The sequence below is a fragment of the Chelonoidis abingdonii genome, chromosome 4 (assembly GCF_003597395.2).
Source record: "Chelonoidis abingdonii isolate Lonesome George chromosome 4, CheloAbing_2.0, whole genome shotgun sequence".
NCBI classification, from domain to species: Eukaryota; Metazoa; Chordata; order Testudines; family Testudinidae; genus Chelonoidis; species Chelonoidis abingdonii.
Genome location: NC_133772.1, coordinates 113478996 through 113506187, shown reverse-complemented (window position 1 = coordinate 113506187; position 27192 = coordinate 113478996). Strand labels below are relative to the sequence as shown.

Sequence of the window (27192 nt, the reverse complement as noted above, 5' to 3'; positions counted from 1 at the left end):
CATCTGCAAATTTGATACCATCAGCTCAGGATTAAACAAGACTGTGAATGGCTTGCCAACTACAAAACCAATTTCTCCTCCCTTGGTTTTCACACTTCAATTGCTAGAACAGGGCCTCATCCTCCCTGATTGAACTAACCTCGTTATCTCTAGCTTGCTTGCTTATATATACCTGCCCCTGGAAATTTCCACTACATGCATCTGACGAAGTGGGCATTCACCCATGAAAGCTCATGCTCCAAAATGTCTGTTAGTCTATAAGGTGTCACAGGATTCTTTGCTGCTTTTACAGATCCAGACTAACACGGCTACCCCTCTGATACTTGTTAATTTTTAGCAATTCTTGGAGTATTGAGGAAATTCCGCATGACTGAAAGAATGATACTGTTGTGCCAATACTCAAGAAGGGCAAGCAGGATGATTCTAGGCTGGTTAGCTTGACATTGACCCTGGGCAAAATAATGGAAAAGCTAATTCAGGTTTGTGGCTGACTGCAGAACCTACATGCCACTAAAGGCATGGCACAGTGCCGCTGTGACTCTGCCTGTTTCCCTCCTGGGTCTTCAGCTGATTAGCCTAGAAGGGACTGGAGGGACAGGGGGGCATGGAAGTGTCTTAGCCCACCAGCCAGCTCATGTGAAAATTCCACCCATTCCAGGGTCCCCAAAGTCCTAGCTAGAAATGTAAACCCTTCTACCCCAGGCTCAACTCTTGGCAGATGCTTCACCCCTCCTGGGCTCTGTAGAGCACAAAGCAAACATATTTCCAATCCGCCTGGGCTCTTGCAACCTAAGTTGGTCACTGGAAGCCAAACAGGGCAATCCTCTCATGTCAGACCTACCCTCCCTCAAGGAGGCCCTAACAGGCAGCAGTTTCCCCCAGTTCCTGCTCTTCCTCCTAGGCACCAACTGAGCTGGGCTCTATTTAGCTCTTCCCTCACTGCCTGAGCCGAGCTTCAGGTGTCACAGGGTAGAACTCATTGGGATCCCAGCAGTCCATTAACCCTTTCCTGACTCATGTAGGGTTTGTATACCCCTCACAGGGCTCCAATTAATAAAGAATTAAAGGGATCTAATTAATGCCAGTTACCATGATTTTAGGGAAAATGTCTTGTCAAACAATCATTCTTTAAGAAGATCTCATTAGGTTGATAAAGGTTAGTGGGTAGTAGTAATATATATGCATGCCGAGCATTAACTAGCCATAGGTACCATGCTACCATGCACTAAACCTTCCCTTGTGTGCTTCGATCCACTCCCCTTTGAAATGGCCATTTAGTATGCAGCATGCTAGTGTACTGTAGATTTACACCCCACCCTGCTGTGTTCTGTTCATCTAGACAAGCCCTTAGACTTAGGAAGACATTTGATATAGTATGGAATGACATTCTGATTAAAAACTAGCACTATATAATATCAAGAAAGAACACGTTAAATGGATTAAGAACTGGCTAACTGACAGATCTCAGAAAGTTGTCATCTGTGGAGAATCATCATTGAACGTGGGTGTTTCTAATGATTCATAGATGGTAAGGCCAGAAAGGACCATTGCGATCATGTTGTCTGCTCTCCTGTATGACACAGGCCATAGAACTTCCTTGACTTACTTTCTGTTTGAACTAGAGCAGATTGTTCAGAAAAGTATCTAATCTTGATTTAAAATTGTCTAGTTGTGGAGAATTCACCACAATCCTTGATAAGTTGTTCCAACAGTTAATAACCTTCACTGCTAACAATTTGCACCTTATTTCTGGTCTGAATTTGCCTAGTTTCACCTTCCAGCCATTAGATTTACTTTACCTCTGACTGCTAGACTGAAGAACCTATTATCAAAGTCTGTTCCCCTTGTAGCGCTTCTCATCCTTCAACCTTCTCTTTGTTAAACTAAACAGACTGAATTCCTGGAGTAGAACACTATAAGGCATGTTTTCTAATACTTTAATCATTCTCATGGCTCTTCTCTGAACCTTTTCCAATTGATCAATAGCCTTTGTGAGTTGTGAACACCAGCAACGGACACAGTATTCAGGTAGTGGCCGCATTTTGCCAAATACAGAAGTAATGTAACATCCCAGCTCCTACTCAAGATTCCCTTGTTTATACATCTAAAGCAGAGGTGGGCAAACTATGGCTCATGGGAAGTGTATACAGACAAATGAAGTTATACATCTGGGAACAAGGAATGTAGGGCATCTCTAAAGAATGGGAGACTGTACACTGGAAAGCAGTGATTCTGAAGAGGATTTATGGGTCACAGAAAACAAACAATCCAATGTGAGCTCCCAGTGTGGTGATGTGGTAAAAAGGGCCAATGTGATCCTTGAATGTATAAACAGGGAAGCAGTGTGTAAGAATAGGGAAGTTATTTTACCTCTCCATACAGCACTGGTGGAACCAATACTGGAATACTGCATCCAGTTCTGGTGTACACATTTTTAAAGGGATATTCAAAAATTGGAGAGGGTGCAGAAAAGAGCCATAAAAGTGATTTAAGGATTGGAGCAAAAGCCTTACTGTGAGACTGTAAGAGCTCAATCTGCTTATTTTATCAAAGAGCAGATTGAGGTGACCTGATTACAGTGTAGAAGTCCCTTTATGGGTGTAGTGGGGCGGCTACCCCACTCCCGCAGAAAAGTGGTTAAAAGCAGCCCTGGAGAGGGCTGCAGCAGGGAAAGGGATTAAGAACAGCTGGGTGAAGCTGACCAGTCAGCTGTGGCCAGCTCAGTCAGGGCCCATCTGGCCCCTGTAAGAGGACTGTAGGCCAGAAGAGACTCTCTAGCTTCTGAGAGAGGAGGACCTGGCTGCCTGGGAGCTAAGCAGGGTACCTAGGGTGGAGCAGTGCTGGGGAAGGGCAGAGGGAGCTGGGGAACTCCAGCCTAATAAAACCCCAGGCTGCAGGCCTTGTTAAAGGCCTACAAAAGGTACTGAGGCTGCAGAGGGGCAACCCAGAGATAGGCAGAGGCAGCTGGTCCAACCCGTCTTGCCGATGATGAGTGGTTTACAGACTGCAGTTTGCCCCAGGGAGTGGGGGCTAGATGGTGACTGGCAGTAGCCACTGAGGCAAAGTGGGGATAGAGAGTTGGGGGTTCCCCTGGGTGGGGAGACCCAGATTGTGGATTACTGCTGGGGGCAGAACCCTGATGAGGAGGGGCACCAGGGTCCGGGAGGGACACAGGGGCCAGCGGAAGGCGAGACAATGGCCTGCAGAGGGCGCTCCAGGCTGGAAGAGCTAATTCCCAGGATGACCAGCAGGAGGTGCCATGCCGGTGAGTCCCGCCCTACCACAATGGGATGGAAATAACTGGTACTAAAGAGGTATTTAACAAAGAAATGAATAGCAAGAACCAATGGCTGGAAGCTCAAGCTAGCCAAATTCGAATGGAAATAAGACATAAAATTTTAACAGTGAGGGTGATTAACCACTGGAACTGACTACCCAGGGAAGTGGTGGAGTCTCTATTTCTTGATGTTGTTAAATGACAACTAGATGCTATTCTGGAAGATATGTTTTAGCCAAACACAAGGTACTGGGCTCAACAGAGGGGTAAGCTGTGGGAAATTTAACGGTCTGTGATATACAGGAGGTCAGACTAGATCAGCAGTTCTCAAACTGTGGGTCGGGACCTCATTTTAATGGGGTTGCCAGGGCTGTCTTAGACTTGCTGGGGCCCAGGGCTGAACCCTGAACCAAAGCCCAAGCCCAAGGGGTTCCGCTCTGGGCAGTGGGCCTCATGTTACAGGCCCCCTGCCTGGGGCTGAAGCCCTGGGGCTTCGACTCTGGACTGCTGCCCAGACCAATAGGGCTCAGACTTTGGCTTTGCCAACCCCCTCCCCCCACACTCTTCCTGGGCTGGTAGAGCTTGGGCGGGCTCAGGCTTCAGTCCCCACTCCTGGGATCGTGTCATAATTTTTGTTGTCTGAAGGGCGTCACAGTGCAGTGAAGTTTGAGAACCCCTGGACTAGATGATCCAAACATCCCGTCTTGCCTGAAACTCCATGAATTGCTGAATGGAATTCTATGGCTTATGTTATGCAGGAGGTTGGGTGCGTTGATCTTGATGAGCTCTTCTGGCCATAAAAATGTATGAATTGATGACATTCTTGGGTGCACTAAATAATCCACCTGACATCAGATTAGGAGATTGCAACTGAAACTCTTGCCATACTCTCAAACAGTTAATAGGTACCTGTGTTTTACTGGACTAAGTACGGGACTAGGAGTTAAGACTCCTGGCTTCTATTCTTGATACTGCCACTAACTTTCTATGTAAACTTTCAGCAAATGACTTTCTCTCTTAGTGCCTTAGGCTGGTCTACACCTAAAATTCATCTCTCAAGGTGTGATTTTTTCACATCCCTGAATGATGAAGCTAGGTCGATCTAAGCACCTGTATAGACACTGCCAATTTGACAGAAGAATTCTTCCATCAACCTAGCTACGGTCACTAAGAGCTGTGGATTAACTACAGTGACCAAAAACCCCTTCCATTGCTGTACCAAGTGTCTGCACTATCCCACAGCTGCAGTGCCATAGCTGTGCTGCTGTAGCGTTTGCAATGTAGACAAGGCCTTAGTTAAGTAAAACAATTGAATTAATAATTTTCACTCTCCTTTTTAAAGAGCTTAGACATCTCCAAACTAAGATCCCTTTAAAAGTGCCAAGTGTTATTATCATCACCTGAGAGAGACAATGGGCAAGAGAAGTCCAGATGTGATGAGGTGGAAGAGCTCTTATTTATCCTTAAAATGTCTTTAGCAGTAGCAAAGGGAATAGAGAAATTGGTGAGCAAAGTACTGTGGTAAAAGACTCTTTGTATACACATTTCCCATTTAATATAATGAAGGGAACAGTGGTGCTCTGGGTAGGGGGAGATGGACAACTTGACCTACTAGGTGTTTGCCATCTCTAATGTCTATGATTGTCTGAAGTTTGTCCCAGTAGGATAGTCCCTTCTTAGCCCCTTTTTACATAGCATTAGTTCACTGATCTTAGGCAGTAAAAATCACTCCTTGCTTTTTAAATTTCCTATAAAGGGTAACCCCACGGAGGCTTAGAGATCAGAACAGAGGCTCATTTGGCAGTAATAAACCCCCTTTATTGTTACTTTAGTGATAACAGCCATAGGGGAAGAAATGCGAACACATCAGAAGCATTGCTAGTAAGGCCCATGCTGGCTTGGAGAGATTATGATGGATTTATTTTGTTAGCACTTTTTGTGGAATTTACAAACTTCATGCACTTCAGGATCACTCAGCATTGAAATGCAGCCACCTCTGCAGTGCAATTTAGCAGCAGTTTTATAGCTCTACTCAGTTTAGTACAGGAGGTGATAAAGAATACCATAGCCAACAGGATGAGGATATGGGGAATCTACCTGTGTTGGAATTTGGCAGGATTTATTAACACCCCCACTGTCAGATCCTTCATCATCACAATAGGTACGGGCATACTGAAATTCCCATCCTTCAGCTCTCTCCCAACAGCCAAGACTATCATCTGGGCCCCATCTCCCATTTCCGTTACAGCAACCTCCTCCTCTGTGGCCTCTGACATTCACGTTGCCACCCTCCATTTCAAACAAAACACGGACTCTAAAATAATCATCTTCATCCCTTGATCAGACCACAGCCCTCTCCTTCTCTTCACTATTTGATTCAAAATGCAGCCACTAAAATTGTGATCTTTATCCTTTGATCAAACCACAAATGCCCCTTCCCTGGCTCCTTTTCCTTTCCCGCCACACCAGCTTCAAACTTCTTACCTTCATCTACATGCCTCTAGATAACTTTGTCCCTGCCTACATCTCAGACCTCCTCTTGTACCATATCAGCCCTCTGCTCCGTCCCGATAGCAGCTCTGATGCCTCCTGTTCTTGTGCTTCTCCTACAGTTGTATATAAACCTTTAACACCATTAACTTGTGTGATGCTTGTGATGAGGTGGACAGGTACAGGAACCATGGCCTGTAACCATCTTCTGTGAAGCTACCCAGGGCCGGTGCAAGGAAGTTTCGCGCCCTAGGCAAAACTGCCACCTTGCACCCACTCCAGCCCTGCTGCAGCTCCGCCCAGAGGTGCCCTCCCATGGCAGCTCCCCCCCTCAGCCCTCCGGCACCTCCCCACCCAAGCTCACCTCTGCTCCAGAAGCCCTGCTGTCACGCCTGTCACCGGGCTTCTGCCACATGTGTTAAGCAGAGCTGTGGAGCTCTGCCCTGCCGCCGGCACCACCGCCAGCAATGAGAAGAATCACATGGGATGGAGCGGCTGCTGCGCTGGGAAGGAGAAGGAGTCTGAGCCGCCAGCAAGTAGCCCAGGGGTTCCCTTGGGTCAGTGCGCCGGCGGCAGCCCGCACCCCTGGGCTGCCTGCCGGCGGCGGTGCACTGACCCAGGAAACCCTTTGGCTGCCTTCCAGCAACAGCGCACTGACCCAGGGGAACCTCTAGGCTGCCTGCCGGTGGCTCAGACTCCCTCTCCCTCCCAGCGCAGCAGCCACTGAAAGGCTTTAAAAAAAAATTAGAGGCACTGCTTTTTGGCGCCCCCAAATGTTGGCACCCTAGGCAACCGCCTAGTTGGCCTAAATGGTAGGACCAGCCCTGAGGCTACCCTTAGAAACAAGATGCATCTAATCCAATTGAGATTCTCCTGACAAATAAGTAAACATAACAACATGATGAAAATGACTGTGTCAGTCACAAGCTCAAGCCAAAGGTCACTATTTTATCTAATACAAATTGAATACAAGGGCAGGACTGAGTAAATTCAACACATACCAGAGAACACCACAGGGAGCCTAGGAAAAGAGCTGTAGGCAGAAGAGAAAAGCAAGGTGATGGGAGCTCCGGAATTTGTGAGAAGAGTCTAGTTTAACACTAATGACAAGTACTTGATTACTGCAGTCAAATTACAATGTTCTTACTGGCTATAAATCCTCACACACTATCATAAAAGTTTATTGACTGCATAAGTCCATGAAAGGTGCCATTACACCAGCCCCACCTGGCAGCCGGCCATAAAACTTTGCCAAAAAAATCCTTGAAATGAGTTATTTATACAAGGACTCGAAAAGCCAACCCCATATAGATAGGACTAATGCTAGAATAAGAGAAGAAGCAGCATGCCTGGGCTCTCTTTAGTTTTACAGCTGTGAATCTAAGCCACAGCCAAACTCAACTGACCAGGCTGAGGCAAAGCACAAATCAACTCAGGTTTTTTCCTTCACTCCTTGGCATATTGGCTCACCAACTCCAGCCTTCATCAGGTGTGTAGGAAAGTGAGTTGAGTAAATAGCAATTGGTGGAAAAGAAGCGAGGGACTGCTACAGCTGTGTGGAAATCAGCACTGGGAGTTGGGTAGATGTCACACTTGTGTTTGATTGGCCTGCTCTGTGAAACAGAGCCTCCAAGGTCTGCAAACTGGAAGCCTGAAAAACAGAGAGGATGTCACCAATTAGCAAAGTCTTCCCTGCTGGTGGCTAGACTTGTGTATGTCACCACAGCCAGGCCCTGAACAGGAAACAGTACGTGTAGGTGTTGGTTCACCCAACTGTCAAAATGGTAGCTCAAGCCTCCACTCTCAGCTATCCTGGTAGGAGTCAGGGTGAGCTGGTCTCAGCTGGAAATTTGTGTGCAAGTTTACCAGTAGCTATTCCATTTAGGAGAGTGTCTCCTCAAAACACAGACCCCAAAGATGGAAAAGAGCTCCAACTTCCTACTCAGGCCCTAAGGTCAGGATTGTTCCTTACAGTGTGCTCTCCAGAGCTTTGTCCAAGCCTGCATCAAACCTCAAGATTTCTCTGTATTACACCAAAAGATCTCAGTGAAAATCTAACCATTCCCATGCATTTCACAGGGAACATTAGTCACCACAAATTCTCTTTCCCACTCTGGAAGATTTACCCTGATCAAAGTTCAAAAATGAGCAGCAAACTTTTCCCCACATCCGCTTTGGGTTACTGAGTTCTGGGCTTGAAACCTACCAAAGCACTTCTCAGAGTGGAAAATGAACACTGACAGCCAGCTGAGAAGTGTAGCAGAAGAGAGCAGACCTGATCAGCCTTTTAAAATCACTGGCTCTATTCCCTGCTGCTACTGCCGCTTGATGATGGGGAGTGCATGCAAAAGCAGGATTTCTGCTTCACTCCTGTCCCAGCCAAGGCAGCATACTATCTCTGGCTGGCATCTCACTGCCTTCAGCTGTGGTGAAAGTGGGAATCACAAGGACAAGTGCTCCAGCCAGGACATTCTGCCAAGGTTAGCATTTTGAGCTGAGGAAATGGCCCTCTCTATTTTCCTCAGCGAGAGAGAGGGAGAGCATATACCCCTCCCATTATCCCAAAGCCCGCAGGTGCCAGCAATCCGAATAAACGTAGAGCAATTAACAGAATTAACACAGCTTTAAATAGCTTGGCTCACCAGATGCTGACTCCTAACAGGGTTCTATAAAACGTAAAGTTATTACAGATTAAACCATTAATCATCTGTTCAGAGACTTTCTCTGGATGCAAAACCCATTCCAGTTAAAATGGCTAATAATCAAAAAAGGAGGCATGGTTTTATTGGGCTCAATTATGCCATCCTCAAGCCACATTTTAAATGCCAGTATTCTTTCCCACCTCTTCCCTAAATCTGCAGTTCTCCCCCTTCTCCAGTCTAGCATTACTATAGCGAGGGGATGCTGCTGGGACCAAGTGCTGCCCTGCTGGAAAGCAGGCTCAGAGCTTCCTTGGAGCAAGTGGGGTACTAGAGCTGTGCCAGAACCTTGAAGGCCCATAGGGAGAGTGTCGGGGCATGGAGGGAGTATGATCATGCAAATACACACTCACTCATGCAACACAGACATAAGCACATGAATGCTGCACCTTGTCTAAGGGTGTAGCGATGCTATAGTCACCAGTACCATGCTCCCCGGCCTTCTGATCTGAACTAAAAACAATGCTCCTGTAACCTCAAAGCATAGGCCATATTTTCTTTTCTCCTTTAAAGTTTCTAAACATGTCAGTGTGAGTACAGGCTTTGGATCCTGCTAGGAGAACATGTTCCTCCTACAGCAGTTCCACAGTTGGATAAGTTCTCACTTCCTTAAAATCAGCATGTACAGCATGTCTCTGACGTGCAGATGCTCACCAGGAGTGGGAATCCCACTCACTGTATTTCATGGTGGAGGAAGTGGGAGTCCACTTCTGATGCTCTTGCTTCCAGTTAAGCATGGAATAGTAGATTAAGGCAGGATTCTTAAAGCCTCAGGATCCAAATCCATAGGAGGCCCCCATGCTTGGGGGAATATGGCACAATGGCTCTGTTAATATTTTTTGTTCTCTCTTGTTCTTTACTGTGTGTATCTAATGCATCCTCTTTTCTTTTATTTAGAGGTCCTTGCTCTCTGGTATGTATTGCCACATCAGGCATCCTTTTCAGGTCCATTCTTGAGACACGTCTAAACCATCACAGCTGTCTTACTGGAAGCTTCTATAACAGTGTTATTTCTTGTCCTATTTCTTATATCTTCATTTTTTATTTTCTTCAGTTTTAAATTCTCGGTATGTCTCTCAACCATTTAATTTCTGCAGGCAAGGTCTATAAGGAACTGCAGGACTAGAACACAGGGCTGCAGAAACAGAAAGAGCTGACAGCCCCAGAGAGCCACTGGGAGACCATGCAGTGCTAGCTCCTAGGAGCACTGTGGAGATTAGGTGTTGGAGGAAATACTGCCCAACGAGTTGAGTGACAGAACCCAGCCCTCTGATTGGCCCATGCACACTATTTAACCTGGACGGTGCCTCAGAAAGTTGCCTGGGAAATTACACAGATGTCTGGCCTGCTGTGACTACACCTTGCTTTCTGACCTTCTGTCTCTGACTCTGACTCTTGCCTCTTTATTTCAGCCTGGTACTACCTCTGTTCTCTAGACTCTGACCACGGCCTGACTTTGACACTGACTCTTGCTTATTGATCCCAGCTGAAGTGATTATTCTGCTCCCTGCTTGCTGACTACCACCTAGTGACTGTCCTTGACTTGTGGACACCAGCCCCAGTGTGACTGTTAGGCCAGGCTGCCTATGTCCAGTCCCATATCTTCCATTTGTCAGCTTTCCTTGTACTTGAGCATTCAGACCTGTACAGTAGCATCTGCATGACAATTGTCTCATATGCTGATTTTTGTTTATATTGAAATGTCTTTAGCTTTCCAGATCTTGCAGAGTTTTCCAAAAGCAACAGCAGCTATGCTAATTCTTCTTTTAATGTCATCCTCCCAATTCCCGTTTCTCAATACTATTCTTCCAAGATACGCACATTTTTCCACTTCTTCTAGTTATTTGTCTCCAGCTTTTATCTTTACCTCTCCCTCTTGCCTTCCATTTTCCATATTTTTTGCTTTCACACTGATCTTCGGTTTGAATTTGCTGCTTTCCTGGTCTACCTTGTCAGTTATTGTCTGTAAATCTTCTTTGGTCAATGCTATGAGGTCAATATTGTCTAGCAATCTAAGGTTATTCACTGTTTTCCCACATAACATAACTCCTCTTGTTTCATCTTTCAGTGCTACAGTCATTACTGCTTCCAGTCCCAAGCTGAACAAATACAGATATCAGAGAAGTGCACAGAACACAACTGAATCTCTTAGAACAGTTTTATAGACCTCAAACAGGCTTTTGACAGCATTTGGCAGAAAGGGTTATTTCAAGTCTTGACACTGTATGGCAAACCCAAGAAACTAATCAAGCGGATACAAGACATTTTCAGCAATTCAAGGAGTGTGGCTAGAGCAGACAAGAAGCTCACAGGATGGTTCAGGATGACCGTAGGAGTGAAAGAAGAATGCTCGCTATTGCCAGATTTGTTCATAGAGGAGAACAGTAGGATGCTAACTAGACTACATTTCAAACCTCTGTCATTTATATGGTATGTGTTACTGTCACCACCCACGTTCTTGTTTCAGAAACTCATTCAGACCCAACTAGATACATAAAGTATCTCTCTATGCATTTATACCATATTCATCCTTGCATATGCAAGCCTTCGTAATAACACTTAGGTCCAGCTTGTACAAAGGTATTCAGATACCTAAAGATGCCTAATGGGACTTTCAAAAGGGTCTCAGCAGATTAGGCACCTAACTCCCAGGAGAGGCAATTTGAAAATCTAAGTAGGTTCCTATCTGCATCTTTAGACACCAAAATACCTTTTTAAACATCTGGTCCTTAATATTATTATGGCACTTTATATCTTGATATCTGAAAGCAATTTATAAATGGAGAAACTGTGGCAGGGGCAAGTTAAGTGACTTGCCTAGGGTCACAGTGCTGTTCCTTTGCAGAGCTGAGATTAGAACCAATGTTTCCAGATGAGAAAGTTACTTGCCCTGTGCAGTAACTGAGGTTCTTCAAGATGTATGTCCTTGTGGGTGCTCTCCTGTAGGTGCAGCAGAGCCCCCTGCACCTGGAATTGGAGATCTTCATCACCAATGCCTGTCAGACCACACACGTGCACCTCCCCCTCTCATGCTGTGAGTGGGATGTATGTATAACACTGTGTGGTTCACTGCCCCCCAGTTCCTTCTCTCTGAAGCAGAGAGGAGGAGAGCAATGGAGCACCCATAGGGACACACTTCTTGAAGATGGAGTGTGACTGATGAGTATGACTTGCATCCAAATAAGTCTAGGCATTTCCAACCTCTATATGGATGGCTAGAACAGGATTGGTATTGACACCCTTTCTCTTGCAGTGCATTGGCCACTAGAGAATTTGGGGGAGGGTGTGAGAATAGAAATTCTGCATCTTTTGCCGGAACATATTTTTTGTCAGCATGTTTTCAAGTTGGAGGATGGATGCCGGGGTCTGCCAGAGCACTCATTGATCAGTAGTATGATCTTGGAGGAAGAGGATATCTGGAGGATATCAAGCAGCTTATGCTGCTGGTCCTTGACTTCCTTCATAGGAATCTGCAAAGAGTATGCAATCCTACAGAATAAATCTTGAAAATGTCTGGAGTCATTGGCAGATTTAGTGAGTGGAAGCATGATAACCTCATCATGGATGAGGAGGAAAAAATGTATTGCTGCTGGAGCTTTCTCCTCATGTTGTTCCACCTCAGTCAGTATCGGTGGGGGTTCAGCCTCCAGAGGGCAAGAAACTAATATTGGTCTCTGGCTTTGCTCCCTGGGCAGTTTCTCAGATTGTGCCCTGTACATGGCCCAAGAGTCCAAATATGGCCAGTGTGGAGGGAGTGGAACATGTGGTGGCATCCATGGTGGTCCATACCAAGATTGTGGATCAGATGTACATTGTGCATAGTGAGGATGAGTAGGTGGGCTTTGTCTGGCAGACAAGGGAGCAATGGAGCCCTCCTCCTCCTTTTCTTCCTCCTTGTCACTGGGAAAGGGAAGTGCCATCCTCAGGGGAGAAAGGGAGCAGTGTTGTGAGTCTGGAGAGGAGGTTACAAGTGCGGGGAGGTCACATCAAAGGAGAGGTGACTCAGCAGTGTCTGATACCAGCAGGTGTTCAGGGTATCAAAAGTCTTGTGGAGTGGGGAAAAGCATCATCAGTGCCAACATACAACTCGGTCCCCAAAGGAGGGATATATTCCTCAAAAGTGTCAGTACACGGGGCCAGAGACTTGGCCAGTGCTAATGGTTTTGATGGTGCCAAGAGCTTGCTCAGTGCCATCGGTTTTGCTGGTATTGTAACTCCTGCAATCAGCTTGTCTCAATCTCCAGAGCTGAGAGAGAGAGTGCCGAGGGCTGAAGGTCTGCCCGGTTACAGTCTTTAGAGCATTTCTTCATTCTGGGACTTGGACAGACCCTGGAGCTATATCCCCTGTCAGATGCTGCTGAGACAAATGACCTCACAGGGGATGGTGTTCTGGTGGGATGTGCCTCAAAGTGTGAGGATGGAACCCATTTCTTCTCATCTGAGCAAGAAAGGGACGACTATCTCTTCGAGGGACAAGGGGAATGAGAATCGGCAGATGACTTGGCAGACTGAGAGAGCCTCACAGGGGAAGAGCTGGGCCTGGGTCTGATGCAGGTCACAGTGATTTCTCTGTGAGAAGTTTTAAGTGAATGCCCCCATCTTTTCTGGCTCTGGCTGTCAGGCCATGGCAGTGGAACACTTTTGTGGGACATGTCCCTCTCCCATACGGCGAATATACTGTGGGTGGCCATCCGTTACCGGGAAGGTGGCCCAGCAAGAGATGCACCTCTTAAACTTGGGGGATCCAGGCATAACATGAGGGAAAAAAGCTTCCCAGTTAGGAAGAGTGAAAAGCAGGGAAAATGAAACCTAAGCAATGCAATAACTGTAATGGTAAAGTAAAAACAAAAAAAACTAGGGTTTGTTTTGTTTTTAGAATAGAAGAAATGGAGAAGAATAACATATTAACTACACTACAGCTAACAGGTAAAGTGCTAACTACTGAAGGAATAGGAGAAGTCAGATTCTGTCCCAGACAAAAGGTGGTAGAGAAGGAACTGCGGGTGGTCGGACTGCACAGCACTATACATACGTCCCATTTGCAGCGTGAGAGGGTCGAGGTGCACATGTGTGCTCTGACAGGCACTGCTGATGAACATCTCTGCTCCCAAGTGAGGGGGCGCTGCCACACCTATAGGGACATCACTATGGGCAGCACCCATATGGACATCACTCAAAGAAGAATCTAAAGCTTTGTACAGGACTGTTAAAAAAATGAAAAACTGCTTTTCAATCAAAACTAAAACTTTCTGCAGAAATTTCTCAGTTGGGTTAAATTTTTTGTTGGAAAAATTAAAATAAAAAAGAACTTCAGTAAAAATATTGGTTATTCAGTAAAAAATAAATCAGTTCTGATCTTTTTCCAAAGGCAATTTGGGTGCTGTACTGTAGGGAGCGACAAAGAGGCAGGTGGTGCTAGAAGAGTGACTGGAGCAAGGAGGAGAGCACAGACAGATCAAGTTGTTGAGGATGAATTTGTGTATGGGGGGGTTGTTAAAAAGCAATTTTGAACGGGCCACTGAAATTAATCCTTGCTGGAGGAAGGGAAAGATGTATATGCTGAAGTATGGGACAGCTCAGACTTGTGGAGACCAAAGAGAACGGAGAATCTATCTTTGATTTCCTGCTCTCTCACTCAGCTGCGCCAGCAGAGGAGATGGTTTACCAAGCAGGGAAGCTCACTTATCCCCAAAAGAGGAGAGAAGAGGGCATTTCCCACCAGTCAATAGTGCCTCCTCTGGTCAGTTAAAATGCATGGTGGATGTAATCCACACACGCACAGTGTGACACTTTCTGACAGTGGCGCTGGAACATTTTTAATAGGGGGGGTGCTGAGAGCCAGCCCCCTTACCCAGCCCCCTACCCCTGTCCACCTTCCTCCGCCTAGCTGAGGCCAGAAGCAAGGCCCCGGGCGTGGGGTGTCAGCAGACTCTGGGAACAGGGCAGCAGCCAGGACCCCTGGCATGGGGCCAGCTGAGACCCCAGGAACAGGGAGGCAGCAGAGCTGGGCGCAGGGCCTGGAGCTTGGGGGTGCTGCAGCACCCCCCACACCCTTAATTCCTGCACCTATGCTTTCTGATGTCTGTCTTTCACTCTCTCAAGATGGCAGGAATGAGGCAGAGATGTCACGGGTAAAGCAAGGAAATGCTGGGCAGCTGCAAGTGGAGAAGGAAATTCCCCTGTTGAAAAAAGCTATAGGGACTTTCAGAAACAGCTACCATCATCCAAAGGAAGACAAGCCGCTGAAGCACTGCATAGTCATCTTCCACGTTATTAATGGTACAGGCCCTGCCTGTGGGGAAGCAGTAAGTCCCAGTGCGCAGGGACCTGGAGCAGGAGTCAGGAGACCTGTATTCTATTCCTTGCTCCACCACTGATCTCTTGTGTGACCTTACCAAGTCATATCACCACTAATCCCCATCTTACAGATGGTGAAACTGAGGCAAGTGATGCTCATCGTCTTTTGTAATACACACTTTGGTTGGTATTTTTCAAAGAAGCCTAATAGTCTTAGGCTTCTTTGAAAATCCCAGGCTTTGAGCCCTACAGATGAAGAGCCCTATGGATGAGCTAAGTAATTATTATTCATTAGGCTTTAAATGCAGGTGCTCCTGGATAAAGGGTTGCCATGTGTCCCACTCAGCGCCCTCAGACTTTGGATGCAAAAGAAGTACTGCCATCTGCTCTGTTATGGAGCACCAGAACAGAGAAGGGAATTTCACAGATGCTCCACAAACATTCTCCAAAATCCTCAGAGATACTTATGTCAGACTGGCTCAGACATTTTCAGTTGGCATTTCCTGAAAGGATACTTTCACCTGGATGGTCCCATTCCAGGAAAAGCCAATTTGCTAGAGCTTGGGAAGTGGGGAGAGTAAAGAAAAGCAGCCCAGCAGGAAGGATAATAAAGAGGAACAAGATCAGACAGATACACAGATGGGTAGTGTGACTAGGAGCCAGAAATGTCTGAGTTCTAATGCTGGCCCCACCTCTGAGTCACTTATGGGGCCTCAGACACATCATTTTCTTTTCTATATCTCACCAAAAAAACCTTAGAATGGAATTATTTTAGCATGTGATGCTTCTCCCCTCACAGGCTTCATCTCCTTAGATGCCAGTAACAAAGCTCACCTCAGCCCCTCTCTTCTCCCTCCATGAATAACAACTCTTAACAACTATGTCCGGCCCCTTCTTTCCACCACAACCACCACCACCTTCTCCTTCATGGCCACCCCTTCTGGAAATCCTTTCAGTTCTCCTTACTAATTATCTCCACACCTTCTCTTGCCCAAACAGTTCACAGATTTCTGCCTTATCATGTTCTACAGGTCAATTTATTATTAATACTAACTATTCCTATAGCCATAGTATCCAGAAGTCCCAATCAGGATTGAAGCCTCATTGTGCTGGGTGCTGTACAAACACACAAGAAGACACAATGCATACAGTCATAAGGTGCATCAGTAGAACCATCAAGAGTGGCTGAGAACTGGAATAGCAAACCGTGCTGCACGTCAAGATTGAGATGCATCAGCAGAGCGTTGTGTAGGTCCCAGGACTCAGAATAACAGGAAGAGCTGCATCTCAAAGCTTAGAAGCATCAGGGCTATGTGCCTGTTCTGGACAGCAATAGCAAGGGATGTGACAAATTAAGAAAAAGTCATGTCTCTAGGGTGAGGACTCATACACAGCTTCTGCCCATGCTACGCCTGCCTCTGTCCAGTACAGTTAGCCCCTCACTTTCTTTTTTGAACATTAAACTCACTTACATTTAAAATCAATTACAAAAATAAACAGACCAGTCCAGATGCAACAGAGCAGAGAGAGCAGCGGTGTCAGACCAATATTTATGTGCAATTAATGCTGTTCATGTCCTAAGCACCTCCGCAGAGCATAGATGAAATTTCACCACCTAAGGAATTCTATCTCATCTCTCCTTATGGATTCTTGGAGTGCTGTTAAACTGCTGCTCCCACATGCTTTCCAACTATCTGGCTTTCTGTGGATAGTATCTCATGATCCTAGCAACATTCTCCCTTTGTCCTCTTCATCCTCAGGCTGACTTCTTCAGTCCCTAGGCCTTCTGCTTCTGTCCCTCTCCCCACCCCCAAACTTTTCTTTACACCTATGTCCACAGGCCTTCTCTTTCTATCTATGTCCCCAAGCCTTTTATTTTTCTTCCTCCTCAGTCCATACTCTGCCCAGAAAAGTCCAACTCAAACAGAAACCATGCCTTCATTAACACAAATGGCCCTGTGCCTGCAAAAAGACCTGACTTGCATGCAGCATCGTGGCTATGAGCCCAAAAACTAAGCACATGCACAGTCTCTTAAAATTCTGGCTCTTAGTGGCTATATAACAGAGAGAGAGATGTGCTGAGTTCCTTTGAGTCTTTCTCAGCCATATTCCACAGATACATCCCATCACACCCAGAAGAGGTATGACTTGTGCAACCTGGAAGTATTTTTGTCTCTGCAAAATATTTATCTCTTACCAGACAACATCCTACCCATATCCAAATGTGACTGTTGCTATAAATGTGTTACAACTAATCAAAATTTTCCAAAATTCAGCTTTTTGATAGAATTTTGATAGAAACAAAGTTGAGGAGTTCATGAAATTGTGTTTTCCATTGTCAACCAGCTATCCTGTCTTAGGGTTTTCTACTCCATCTGTTTCTGTAGTATATATGCACCCGTTACCCCCCAAGTAAATTAGATCTGCATGAAGGATCCCTAATGGAATTCACGGAGTCGCTCCCTCTTCTCCCTTCCCTGGTTACAGGAGGTTAGAATATGAACATTTAAAATCCAACCTTTCTTTTGTGCCATCATGGCTAAAATTCTCACCCACGCTCTCTTCATCTCCCATTTTGATTATTGCACTCTCCTCCTCCAGCCTTCCTGATGTCCACCTCATGCCTTTCCAATCTGTTCAAAACATGGCTGTTTTCATCATCTTCCTTGCCCTTCCTTCCTCTAATCATATCACCATCCTCTTTGAATGCCACCAATGGCTTCCCTTTTTTCACCGTATAAAGTTCAAGCTTCTTGTCCTCAACTTCAGGGCCCTTCACAGTTCTTCCTCTCCCTACTTGTCTATTTATCACCTCTTATTACATAACCCCCACTGCACCCTCCATTCTGCCAGTAAGCTCTGTTTTGTCCAGTTCTCCCACATCTGCCTCTGCACATTCTTCCACAAAACTCCTTATGTCTGGAACATCCCCCTTGAACTGACCTGTTACGTCACTACTTTCTCCCTCTGATAACACCACTCAAAGACTCACTCATATCTGTTAAGGCTGAAAATCCAGAAAACTTGATTTTATGCAAATAATTCAGTACCTCAATTTACATATTTGATACATATGCACACTTCGTTTGCATATTTGCTTTTATTTTCAGTTGAAGTAGTTTTTTCTTTTGCACTCCTGCTCCCTCATTCCAGTATCAGTTGCTCCACTGCAGTGATAGGTAGGCTATAGAAGTCAGTAACAATAGTTTAGTAGACATTTGGGTGTCTTTAAGTTCTAGTGAAACTGAACAGAAAAATAAAAACGTAAGTTCAGGACTTAGGTTTATGATTTAAAAGATATTGCTGACAACCTGATGGGACTCCTCCAGTAAGAGCCACAGCAGCCAGTAGAGGAGGGGGTGCGAGGAGCATAGACACTATGGTGAGTATGGGAAATGCTCTGTCTCAACCAAATCAAGGAAAAGGCCATGTTAACTCCACTAATCATGGACATCCCAGCCTGGCTTCCTCAGCAGAGACTCTCTCTGTTTTCAACCCACCTGGGGCTGGGGTCACAGAAGCCATATTCAAGTCCAGCCCTGCTATTACTGCCCAAATTGCTGGCACTTTCTCCATCTCACCACCAGTCACCGCTCCATGTGAAAGCCCTTCCCAGCCACGGGTAGGGAGAGTGAGGCACTCTACCCCCACACAGCGTATGGTCTCCATGATCTGCTATCTGACCAGAAGTGAGGATGAGATGCTCTAACCACAAATACAGTATATGGCAGAAGCAACCTAGCTGAGGCCCTAGAGATTAAGAGAATGTGCAGAATGTCTCACCCCCACTTCCCATTTAAGTTGTCTTGTTTCCTTGGGAGATTCAACCTCTCAATAGGGTGCCCATGGGAGGGCACAGGGAGAGTGGGAGGCAGACCTCAGCTACAACACCTACAAGGGATTAGCGCAGGGGTCGGCAACCTTTCAGAAGTGGTGTGCCGAGTCTTCATTTATTTACTCTAATTTAAGGTTTCACATGCCAGTAATACATTTTAACATTTTTAGAAGGTCTCTTTTATAAATCTATAATATAGAACTAAACTATTGTTGTATGTAAAGTAAATAAAGTTTTTAAAATATTTAAGAAGCTTCATTTGAAATTAAATAAAAATCCAGAGCCCCCCTGGACCCGGGCAATGTGAGTGCCACTGAAAATCAGCTTGCGTACCGCCTTCGGCACCTGTGCCACAGGTTGCCTACCCCTGGATTAGCATGAAACCTGGCTGGGCTGAGGGGTGCTGGGGCTGGATGGTGTTTACTATTCACTAACTAGCGCGGTATAGCCCCCTGCATCTCTGGGAATATCTTGCTCCTCAGAGAGGTTCTGCATTGCAGGTACTTATCCAGAGAAAGGAGCACTCTGCCCCAGCCACAATGTTCTCTGAATGGGGAAACATTTGCTTTTTTGTAGCCTGTTGCTCCTCCCTTTCAGCAATGCAGGGGAGAAGTACAGAGCAAGAAGAGTTCTTTCTTCTCTGCAGCCCCTCACAGTGATTCTGCTGGCCCTTCAGTCAGTGCTCTCTCCCTTGGCAAGGGAAAGAAGAGAAAACAGCTTGTGAAGGGCTCCACATCAAAAACTGCCTTGTGCTTGACTTTGATCCACTTTTCTAGTCCATGGAAGTATTGCCTGGTATATTGCAAGAGAACAATCCACTCCTCAAACAAAGAGCACCCTTCCAACTCCTGTGGGGAGGCGAAGTGGACTGCCTGCTGCGGCCTGACCAGCATGTCCCTGTTCCTTAACTCTCAAACTCCCCCGCATCAGCACTTTGGTGGTACCCAATGTTATTTAGGTTCAGAGAATCACATAGGCGCTGACTCCATGGGTGCTGAGCACCCACTGGGAAAAAATGGTGTGTGCTGAGCACCCACTGGGAGCCCCCTCATCAGCTCCTCCCCCATGCCAGTGCTTGCCACCCGCCGTGGATCAGCTGTTTTGCAGCATGCAGGAGGTTCTGGCAAGAAGGAGCGAGGGGGGGCACACTCGGGAGAGGGGGCAGAACGGAGCATGAAGAGGGGGGTGGGGATGGAGCAGGGGCAGGAAGAGGCAGAGTGGAGTGGCTTGGGGGAAGGGGTGGAGTGGGGGTGGGGCCTGGGGTACAGCCGGGGGGGTCAAGCACCCCCTAGCACATTAGAAGGTCACTGCCTCTGGAAGGAAAACTTAGGAACTAGATTTTGCTTTATGCAGAGCTCAGAAAACCTGAACATCAGATAGCCTGTCTGTGTTAGATTGTGTGTTTCTAGGATGCACTCAGCTTGCTGTGTCATCTGGTCTGGAGTCCCGCAATTATTTCAGACTGCTCTTTATCCATTAACTGCAATTTACTGTCAGACCCATCTACCAGCATTGGATCTGAAGAAAAGTAGAACATTCAGAACTGTAGAGAGACAAGGTGGGTGAGGTAATATCTTTTACTGGACCAACTTCTGTTCATGAAAGAGACAAGCTTTCGAGCTACACAGAGCTCTTCTTCAGGTCTGGAAAAAGTACCCTAAGTGTCACAGCTAAATACAAGGTGAAACAGATTTCTTAGCATAGTTACAAACACCAGAGTTACTGGTCTACTGCACACATGGGCATAGTTGGGTAAGTAGGCAGAGCATTGCCCCTCAAACAGAGGCAAGGAGTGGGGGGTCATGCGGGGTCATGTGCCAGTGCCCCACCTCTGATTTCTGTGAGCCCAGAGCTGCCCAGGGCTTGCTCTGCTCAGCCTGCCAGGGGGGCAGGGTAGGGGTGCTCTGTAATTTCCACGCTGCACCTCCCTCTTCCCTACCCCCCTGCACGTTTCCAGCTCGCTCAGCCCCTCTCCCTGTAAGCTGCATCTGGGAGGAGCAGAGGGTGAGGGACAGAGCCACTTCTTCTGCTGAGGGAGGGAAGGTGGCTGATCCAGCTCCTTGCCTCTGCAGCTGGACACCACCTCTTGGGTCCTAGTGCCAGTTTTCTTCCCCTTCTATGTATGCTGAGCACCCCACATGGCCACCATCCTGTTTCCTGTGCAATGAAAAGTGTTAATGGTTGGCCAGGGCAAGGGGTGCAGGGTGGGACAGGGGAAATGGGGAAAGGGTGGTGGGTTAGGGTTAGAATTTTTCTGCTGCATAGTAAAGTTTCAAAGCTATATTAACACCTCTCCACTTCACATTGAACGGTCCCTTAGAATATGTGCTAACTATGCTAAACTATCTATTCCATATGCATCCGACGAAGTGGGTATTCACTCACAAAAGCTCATGCTCCAATGCACCTGTTAGTCTACACAGTGCCACAGGACTCTTTGTTGCTTTTTACAGATCCAGACTAACACAGCTACCCCTCTGATACTAGTCCACCTTGTATTTAGCTGTGACGCTTGGAATATCTTTCCCAGACCTGAAGAGCTCTGCGTAGCTTGAAAGCTTGTCTCTCTCACCAACAGAAGCTGGTCCAGTAAAAGATATTACCTCACCTACGTTGTCTCTCTAATACCCTAGGACCAACATGGCTACAACAACACTGCTTATAAAACTTTCAGAACTGCCAGTTGTGTGTGTATGTCCTAGTAAGACCAATGATGGCACACGGCTGGCTGGGAATGTGAGAGGTGTCAATTGGTAAAGCTGCTTATTTTATAGAGGACTCCCTTTTCTCATGTGTTCCCAAATAAATTTTTCCCTCTAATGCCCTACTATAGAAATTCTTATTGTTCATATTCTGACTGATTCCTGTTCTCCTTAGAACATAGCAGATATTGAAATGCCCTTAGAGTTAGGGTGACATCTTCAGGAGTGCTAGAGGCATTACTGTGTTCACAACTAGACCAAATTGCCACTAAACAGACTACAAGTCAAAACCAACCGAACCTGTAGGTCCAGGCTGCTCATATATATCTGCTATTGCTGCCTAGTAGTAGGGTGACTATACATCCTATTTTGTCCAGGACAGTCCCTTTTTTAAGCGCTGCCCCAGCTGTCCTGATTTTTTTGGCAAAAGTGGACATTTGTCCCGTTCACTCTTGCCAACCCAAAATGTGGGATGTGCACCCCTAAAGGAACATGCAGGGGGTGAGGGAGGTGAGCAGCAACACCAGCCCTGTGGGGGGGGAGGGGCAGGCAGGGCTCAGGCGAGGAGCGATACCAGCCCCATGTGTGGAACAGGATGGGCTTGGACGAGAACCCTGCACAGGGGAGAAGCAGGGCTTGGGCCAGCAGTTCCGGTCAGCCCCGTCTGCAGGTGGAGAGAGGGGCAGGGCTTGGGCCAGTGCCATGTGTGGAGGGGGATTAGGGGGGAAGGGAATGGGCCAGCTGTGCTCAGGGAGGCTGGACTTGGTTGAATGGCTCGGGCTAGCCCCGCACGGTATCCCGTTTTCCCTTTGGAAAATATGGTCACCCTATCTAGTAGAATGGGAGTTACAAACATTTCTATACTGATTGTCTGTTTTCTCTTTCTTTTCCATCTCCCTTAGGTTGCTCATCTTCTTAACGAGACAGGTGTTGTCTTCATGCGTGTGTATTGGTAGTAGATTGTGTACATTATCAGAACACAAATAACTATATACATACTAATAAAGTTGCTGGGGATTTTCTTGTCATTACTTTCTCTGCCCTCTCTGCCTGAACGAAAGTTCAAAAATGAACTCTTCTGCTGTTATTACTGTTACATTTACATGACCCACAAGTAAGTTACAATCCTGATGTTCAGAGGTGTTAAGCAATGGTAACTCCCATTGACTTCAGTTGACGGTATGGTGTTCAGTACCTATGAAAATCGGGCCCTAGGCTCTTTCTAGTAAAGACAAAGATGTGGTGCCTGCCACAGACAGGTTACATTCTCATGCAGCAGGGGCACTTTTATTTTCTGTATAAGATTCAATCCAGACCAGATCCCTGTTTCCAACAACCAATGCACATCTCCTTCAACTGATTGAGAAGGTTAAGGCAGACAGCAGTTCCAACACATTGAGGAGGCATCATTCAAGTCAAGAGCCCAACACACTTAAGACAACATAAAACTTCTTGAGAATAGCCTGTCTGATACTGTGTGTGGCCCTTTTGTGAGATGGCAGAGTTGTTAGGCAATTACAGAAGAGCATGTGACCTAACATAGCCAGTTCCATGATTTCTGCAAGAAAATCCACCACTGCCTCTCCTTTGAGCCCTCTGCTGATACTAGTAATGTCCAAAGACAGTGGAGGCTCAATGGCACCTCTGGCTGAAAACAAAACCAGACATACTACAACAAGCATAAAAGAAACCCATCCACAACACTTCGCATTGCACAGTAGCACAGGGACTCTATTTACCAGCAATCTTTACTATGAACATTCTAAGAAGTTGTCTAGGGCAGTTCGTTCAAAATCTATGTCTTTTAGCAGGCAGCCTTCAACAAAGAGATATGCACATTGATATACAGGGTCAAGAAACCATCAGCAGGAAGGCCTTTTACAATGGTTTCCATTAAAAAGTCAATACAAAACAACAGTTACCATAAGAATTGCTGGAATAACTGCAGCAATTCCCATTCCAAGCATAGAGAAATAACTGTACATGTTCAGATCCCTCTGTGTAGAAGACTGTTGGCAAGTGTTGACTTTTTAATAATGACCAGTAGCGTGACATAAGCACCAGTCATCCCATTTGACCTGTAACATTGTAGTTCTTTATTTCTTATTACTGTCACTTTACTCTTTTTTTGTTACTACTCCTTGTCCTACTCCTCTGTAAAGTCTAGTCACCTAACAAGGACACTGAATTTTCTGATGACTGTGATTTTCTTTTTTCACCACAGAAAATGCTAGTTAGCAATGGAAGGTCATTTGCCTTATTTTTCTGGATATTATCCCAATGTCCACATGTGTTTACCACTGCTCTCAAGTGGCTGACAACCTACAGAAAATAACTGCCTTACTGATACAGATAGCTATTGGAAATCTTTCTGTAGCTCAAGCAACAGAGGCCTGTTTTTTAGAACCCAGGATCCAGGGTTCTGTCACTAATGTTGTGTGTCTGGCTGACAGCCATGTTTGTCTGTGTATGCAATCACAGAGCTACTGCAATGTCAGGGTATGATTCAGAACCTGTGAGAGACATTCAGGGTGTAACGAAGGGCAGGAAACAGAACATTTTGGGGAACAAAAACCAAAAAGCAGTTGTCAAAGAAAATTACCTCTTTGAGGCAGCCCATGAAGTTGTTGCTGACCGGTGACCCAGGTAAATCTGCTGTACTTGGGCTCCCTCCTACATAGAAGAAGTCATCTGAACCCAGCATGGTGTAATCCTCTTGTGTGTAGCCCGTGGTAGTGAGGATTCCATCCACAGATATTGTCACCTGTTCAAGAGATATAATGGACAAAAAAAAAAAATTCCCAGCAATGACCTTACAGTTCTGAGAAGGGCAAGTCGCCTTCCCTATGTTTTATATCACTTTTATTAAGGTTTTGGTAAGGTTTGTTTTTTTTTATAGCAGCCAAGTTCCATTTTCTGGTCTACTTTGCCCACAACAGAAGCACTCCAGCTTCTATTCACCCCTGTTTTGTTACCTTAATGCTCCCAAGCCAAGCAGGCATTCCATCCATCAAGAGGCTCTTCACTAAATCAGGCTAGAAAATGGAACTGTCCTCAGAAGAGATTGTTCATCTTAGCTGAGTTTATGATTAATTAGTATTTATATTAATGTTTATTGTTAGTTACAGTTGTTAATAAAAAAACACTGCTGAAGTCAAAGTTGATATTTTTGTTTTATTTTATTTTATTTTTTATTTGCTCACGGCACACTGACAATCATGCATTCGGGGAGGGATGGAGGGAAAGGATCTCACTTTCAATACATTATGGATGTGCATGCCATGGACCTACGGAGACACACACCCGCCACCCACCACCACAAAATAACAGAAAGGAATAAATTAAATTTTAAAAGCGCTGGCTGAATCATAACCAACATAATAATATGAAAGGAAGAAATTAACAAAAACTAATAACATAAAATCAACCACACACCAGCAAGTGTGAGAGGAGCAGAGAAGAGAAAGAGAGAAAATGCAAAGCGTGCACACATCGCACTTTGACAGGCCCATGCCAATAAGATTTGGAGCCCGTAAATAAAGAGAGAAAGAGAGAGAGAGAGAAAGAAAATCTATTTCACACTTGCATGCAATCATCAAAAATGAAAAATCAAACAGAAAACAAGATAATCATAAACAAAACAAAACAAAAAAGACCCAGAAAAACTCAAACCCCAAAACTCATGGAGGGTGAGCGGGGAACGGAGGGGGAGGAGGGAAAGGAGGAAGTGAAAGTGATGTGAATTTTGTTTAAAGGTTGTTAGTGGTTAGAAGGGGATATGGAGGAAACAAGATAGAGGCCAATAGGAAAGGGACAGTCACCAGACGTGGACATGCCATGCAGAATGTGTAGTGAAACAAACAACTGGCTGAGTTCCTTTCGGCCATGGCAGGTGAAAAGTCAGAGAGAGAGAGAGAGAGAGAGAGATGGGGAGAAGTGGGAAGAAAGAGGACAGCTGGCCAATTTGCCTACAACAGCCGTTGCGACAACAAAAGGATGAGAGAAAAAGAGAGCCTTCACCACACAAACTAGAGGCCCTGCAATGGTTCTGAGCTAAAAACCTTCGGAGAGTCAAAAGCAAAACAAACAAAAAAAGAGAGAAAGAAAGCTAAACCAGAAAGCAAAAGAGAGAAAAAAACCAGAGTGAAAAACAAAAAGGGAAGTGAAGAAACCAGTGCAAGAAATTACCAAACCCCATTTCCAGAACAGTTGTATTTGTTTTTGTTGTTTTGTTTTTTTCTTAAAGAAAACATTTTAAAAAATAAAGAGAAAAAAAAAAGGTGTTCACAGTGAAATCAAAAGAAAATCAAAAGAGGAAGTAAATATAAAGGTGAGGGGGGGAAAAGGGGGAGTAAAGGGAGGAAAAGGCAGGTAACACACGGCAAACCCAAAAAAAGAGACAATAAGAATGATATCTACCAGACAATGTAGTTTGTTTACCATAGCGTGTCCAATGCCTGAGTGCTTTGCGGAAAAGGGGGAAGAAAGGAAATTAAAAAATCGTGAACAGAACGATTGTTAATTAAAATAACTAAAAGCAAAGATGAGTCGTTAGGGTGTTAGTACATTAGTTGGTTAGTAAAAATGACACATTGCATGAATGGTCTAGTGTTAGTCTTTCAAAAAAAGGCGTGGGGCGCCTGACACACACAGAGTGAGAGAGAGGACAATATGACCAGGACTCTATGGGAAACCATGCCTTCTAGACTGTAAAGAGGAAGGGAACTGCCTACTCTCCCTGCCTCCAACCCATATATATTTTAGCACCACTCACCCAGAACTGGATTAAAATTAAAATTGTGCAATATTTACTTTTCAAAAGCCCATCAGGGTGTATTCCCCACCAACAACCCCTTCCCCCACAGATACACACACCACCCACTCCCTTCAAGAGAGACCCCAGCAAAGTATTTCCTCCCAGCCACCCCAATCCCTCTTTCCTTCCTCTCCTCTCAGCTCTGCTATCCTCATGCATTGCAGAATTATCCTAAACAAGGAACAATCTCCCTTGCCTGGAAGCTGTTGGCTGAGGATGAGCCCAAAGCCCTGGGGCTCTCCTTGCAGTCCCTTTATTTGAAGATTTCTTTAGAACAGGTGAATTCATGACTCAGGAAATACAAATAGAACACATGTGATTGGATTGCCAATGTCCACCTGTAGCTCACCTGTGTCACCCGAGGTGCAAGAGAAATTTACCGATGAAGAAATTGCCTGTGTCAGACATTTAAGGTGGCAGGGGAAAAAGGTTGACAGTATTTAGCATGTCTCTTGTTGTCTCTAAGACTATGTCTCCATTACTAGATGGCCCCATCCTACAAAAGTCTCAGGTGCAAGCTTGGCCTCCACTACCCAACTAAGTGCTGGTAATGGAATAAAGCAAAGGGAAATCAGATCACACAGTTATCAGTAAAACCCAGTTGCTTTAACAGAACCTTGGGTTGTTTTTAAATTTCCTCTAGAGTCATGTGGAAGCCAAGTAGGTTATCTGTACATGTGTTTACAACTGAGGAACCCAAGGCCCCTGTGGTGGAATCTCTGCAGTGTGGCCACCTTAGTTGTTAATGCGGAGGTGCAGCCAGTGGAGACTTCATGGCCCAGGATCTAGTGCTCCATTCTGATCCAAACAGGCAAAAACGGATCCAAAAATGCACAAAATGGGAGCTGTCCTGCCTCCCACTACTGACTTCCAGGACATTTTTGAGATTGATTGGCTTGATTTAGGAGGCTGATGCGCTTGGAGGAAATTGTGTGGAATCGCGACACAATGTTATTATGTCCCAATTCCATTTTTTTTGTCCTTAGAGAATGAATAATAATACTTTGCACTTAGTGCCTTCTCTCCAAGGATCTCAAACTACTTTGAAACCTTCATCAAAGAAGCCTCATATCAAC

At 45.6% G+C, this 27192-nt stretch overlaps 1 protein-coding gene across 16 annotated transcripts in view; it reads right to left on the bottom strand.

The window, feature by feature from the left end:
* NRXN3 (neurexin 3) overlaps positions 1-27192 on the bottom strand; it is a 1449735-nt gene that overhangs the window by 1031021 nt on the left and 391522 nt on the right. For 13 of the 16 annotated variants that reach the window (XR_012655819.1, XR_012655820.1, XM_075065588.1 and 10 more), the window contains exons 6-7: positions 25741-25764; positions 23903-24064 (exon numbers count right to left, since the gene is read on the bottom strand). Coding sequence is in view for 14 of the 16 variants with exons in the window: in XM_075065588.1 (XP_074921689.1) it covers positions 23903-24064; positions 25741-25764 (186 nt within the window). In the remaining 2 variants the exon portion in view is untranslated. The remainder of the gene's footprint in view (positions 1-23902; positions 24065-25740; positions 25765-27192) is intronic. The other 3 variants (XM_075065590.1, XM_075065593.1, XM_075065599.1) reach the window with 1 other exon arrangement.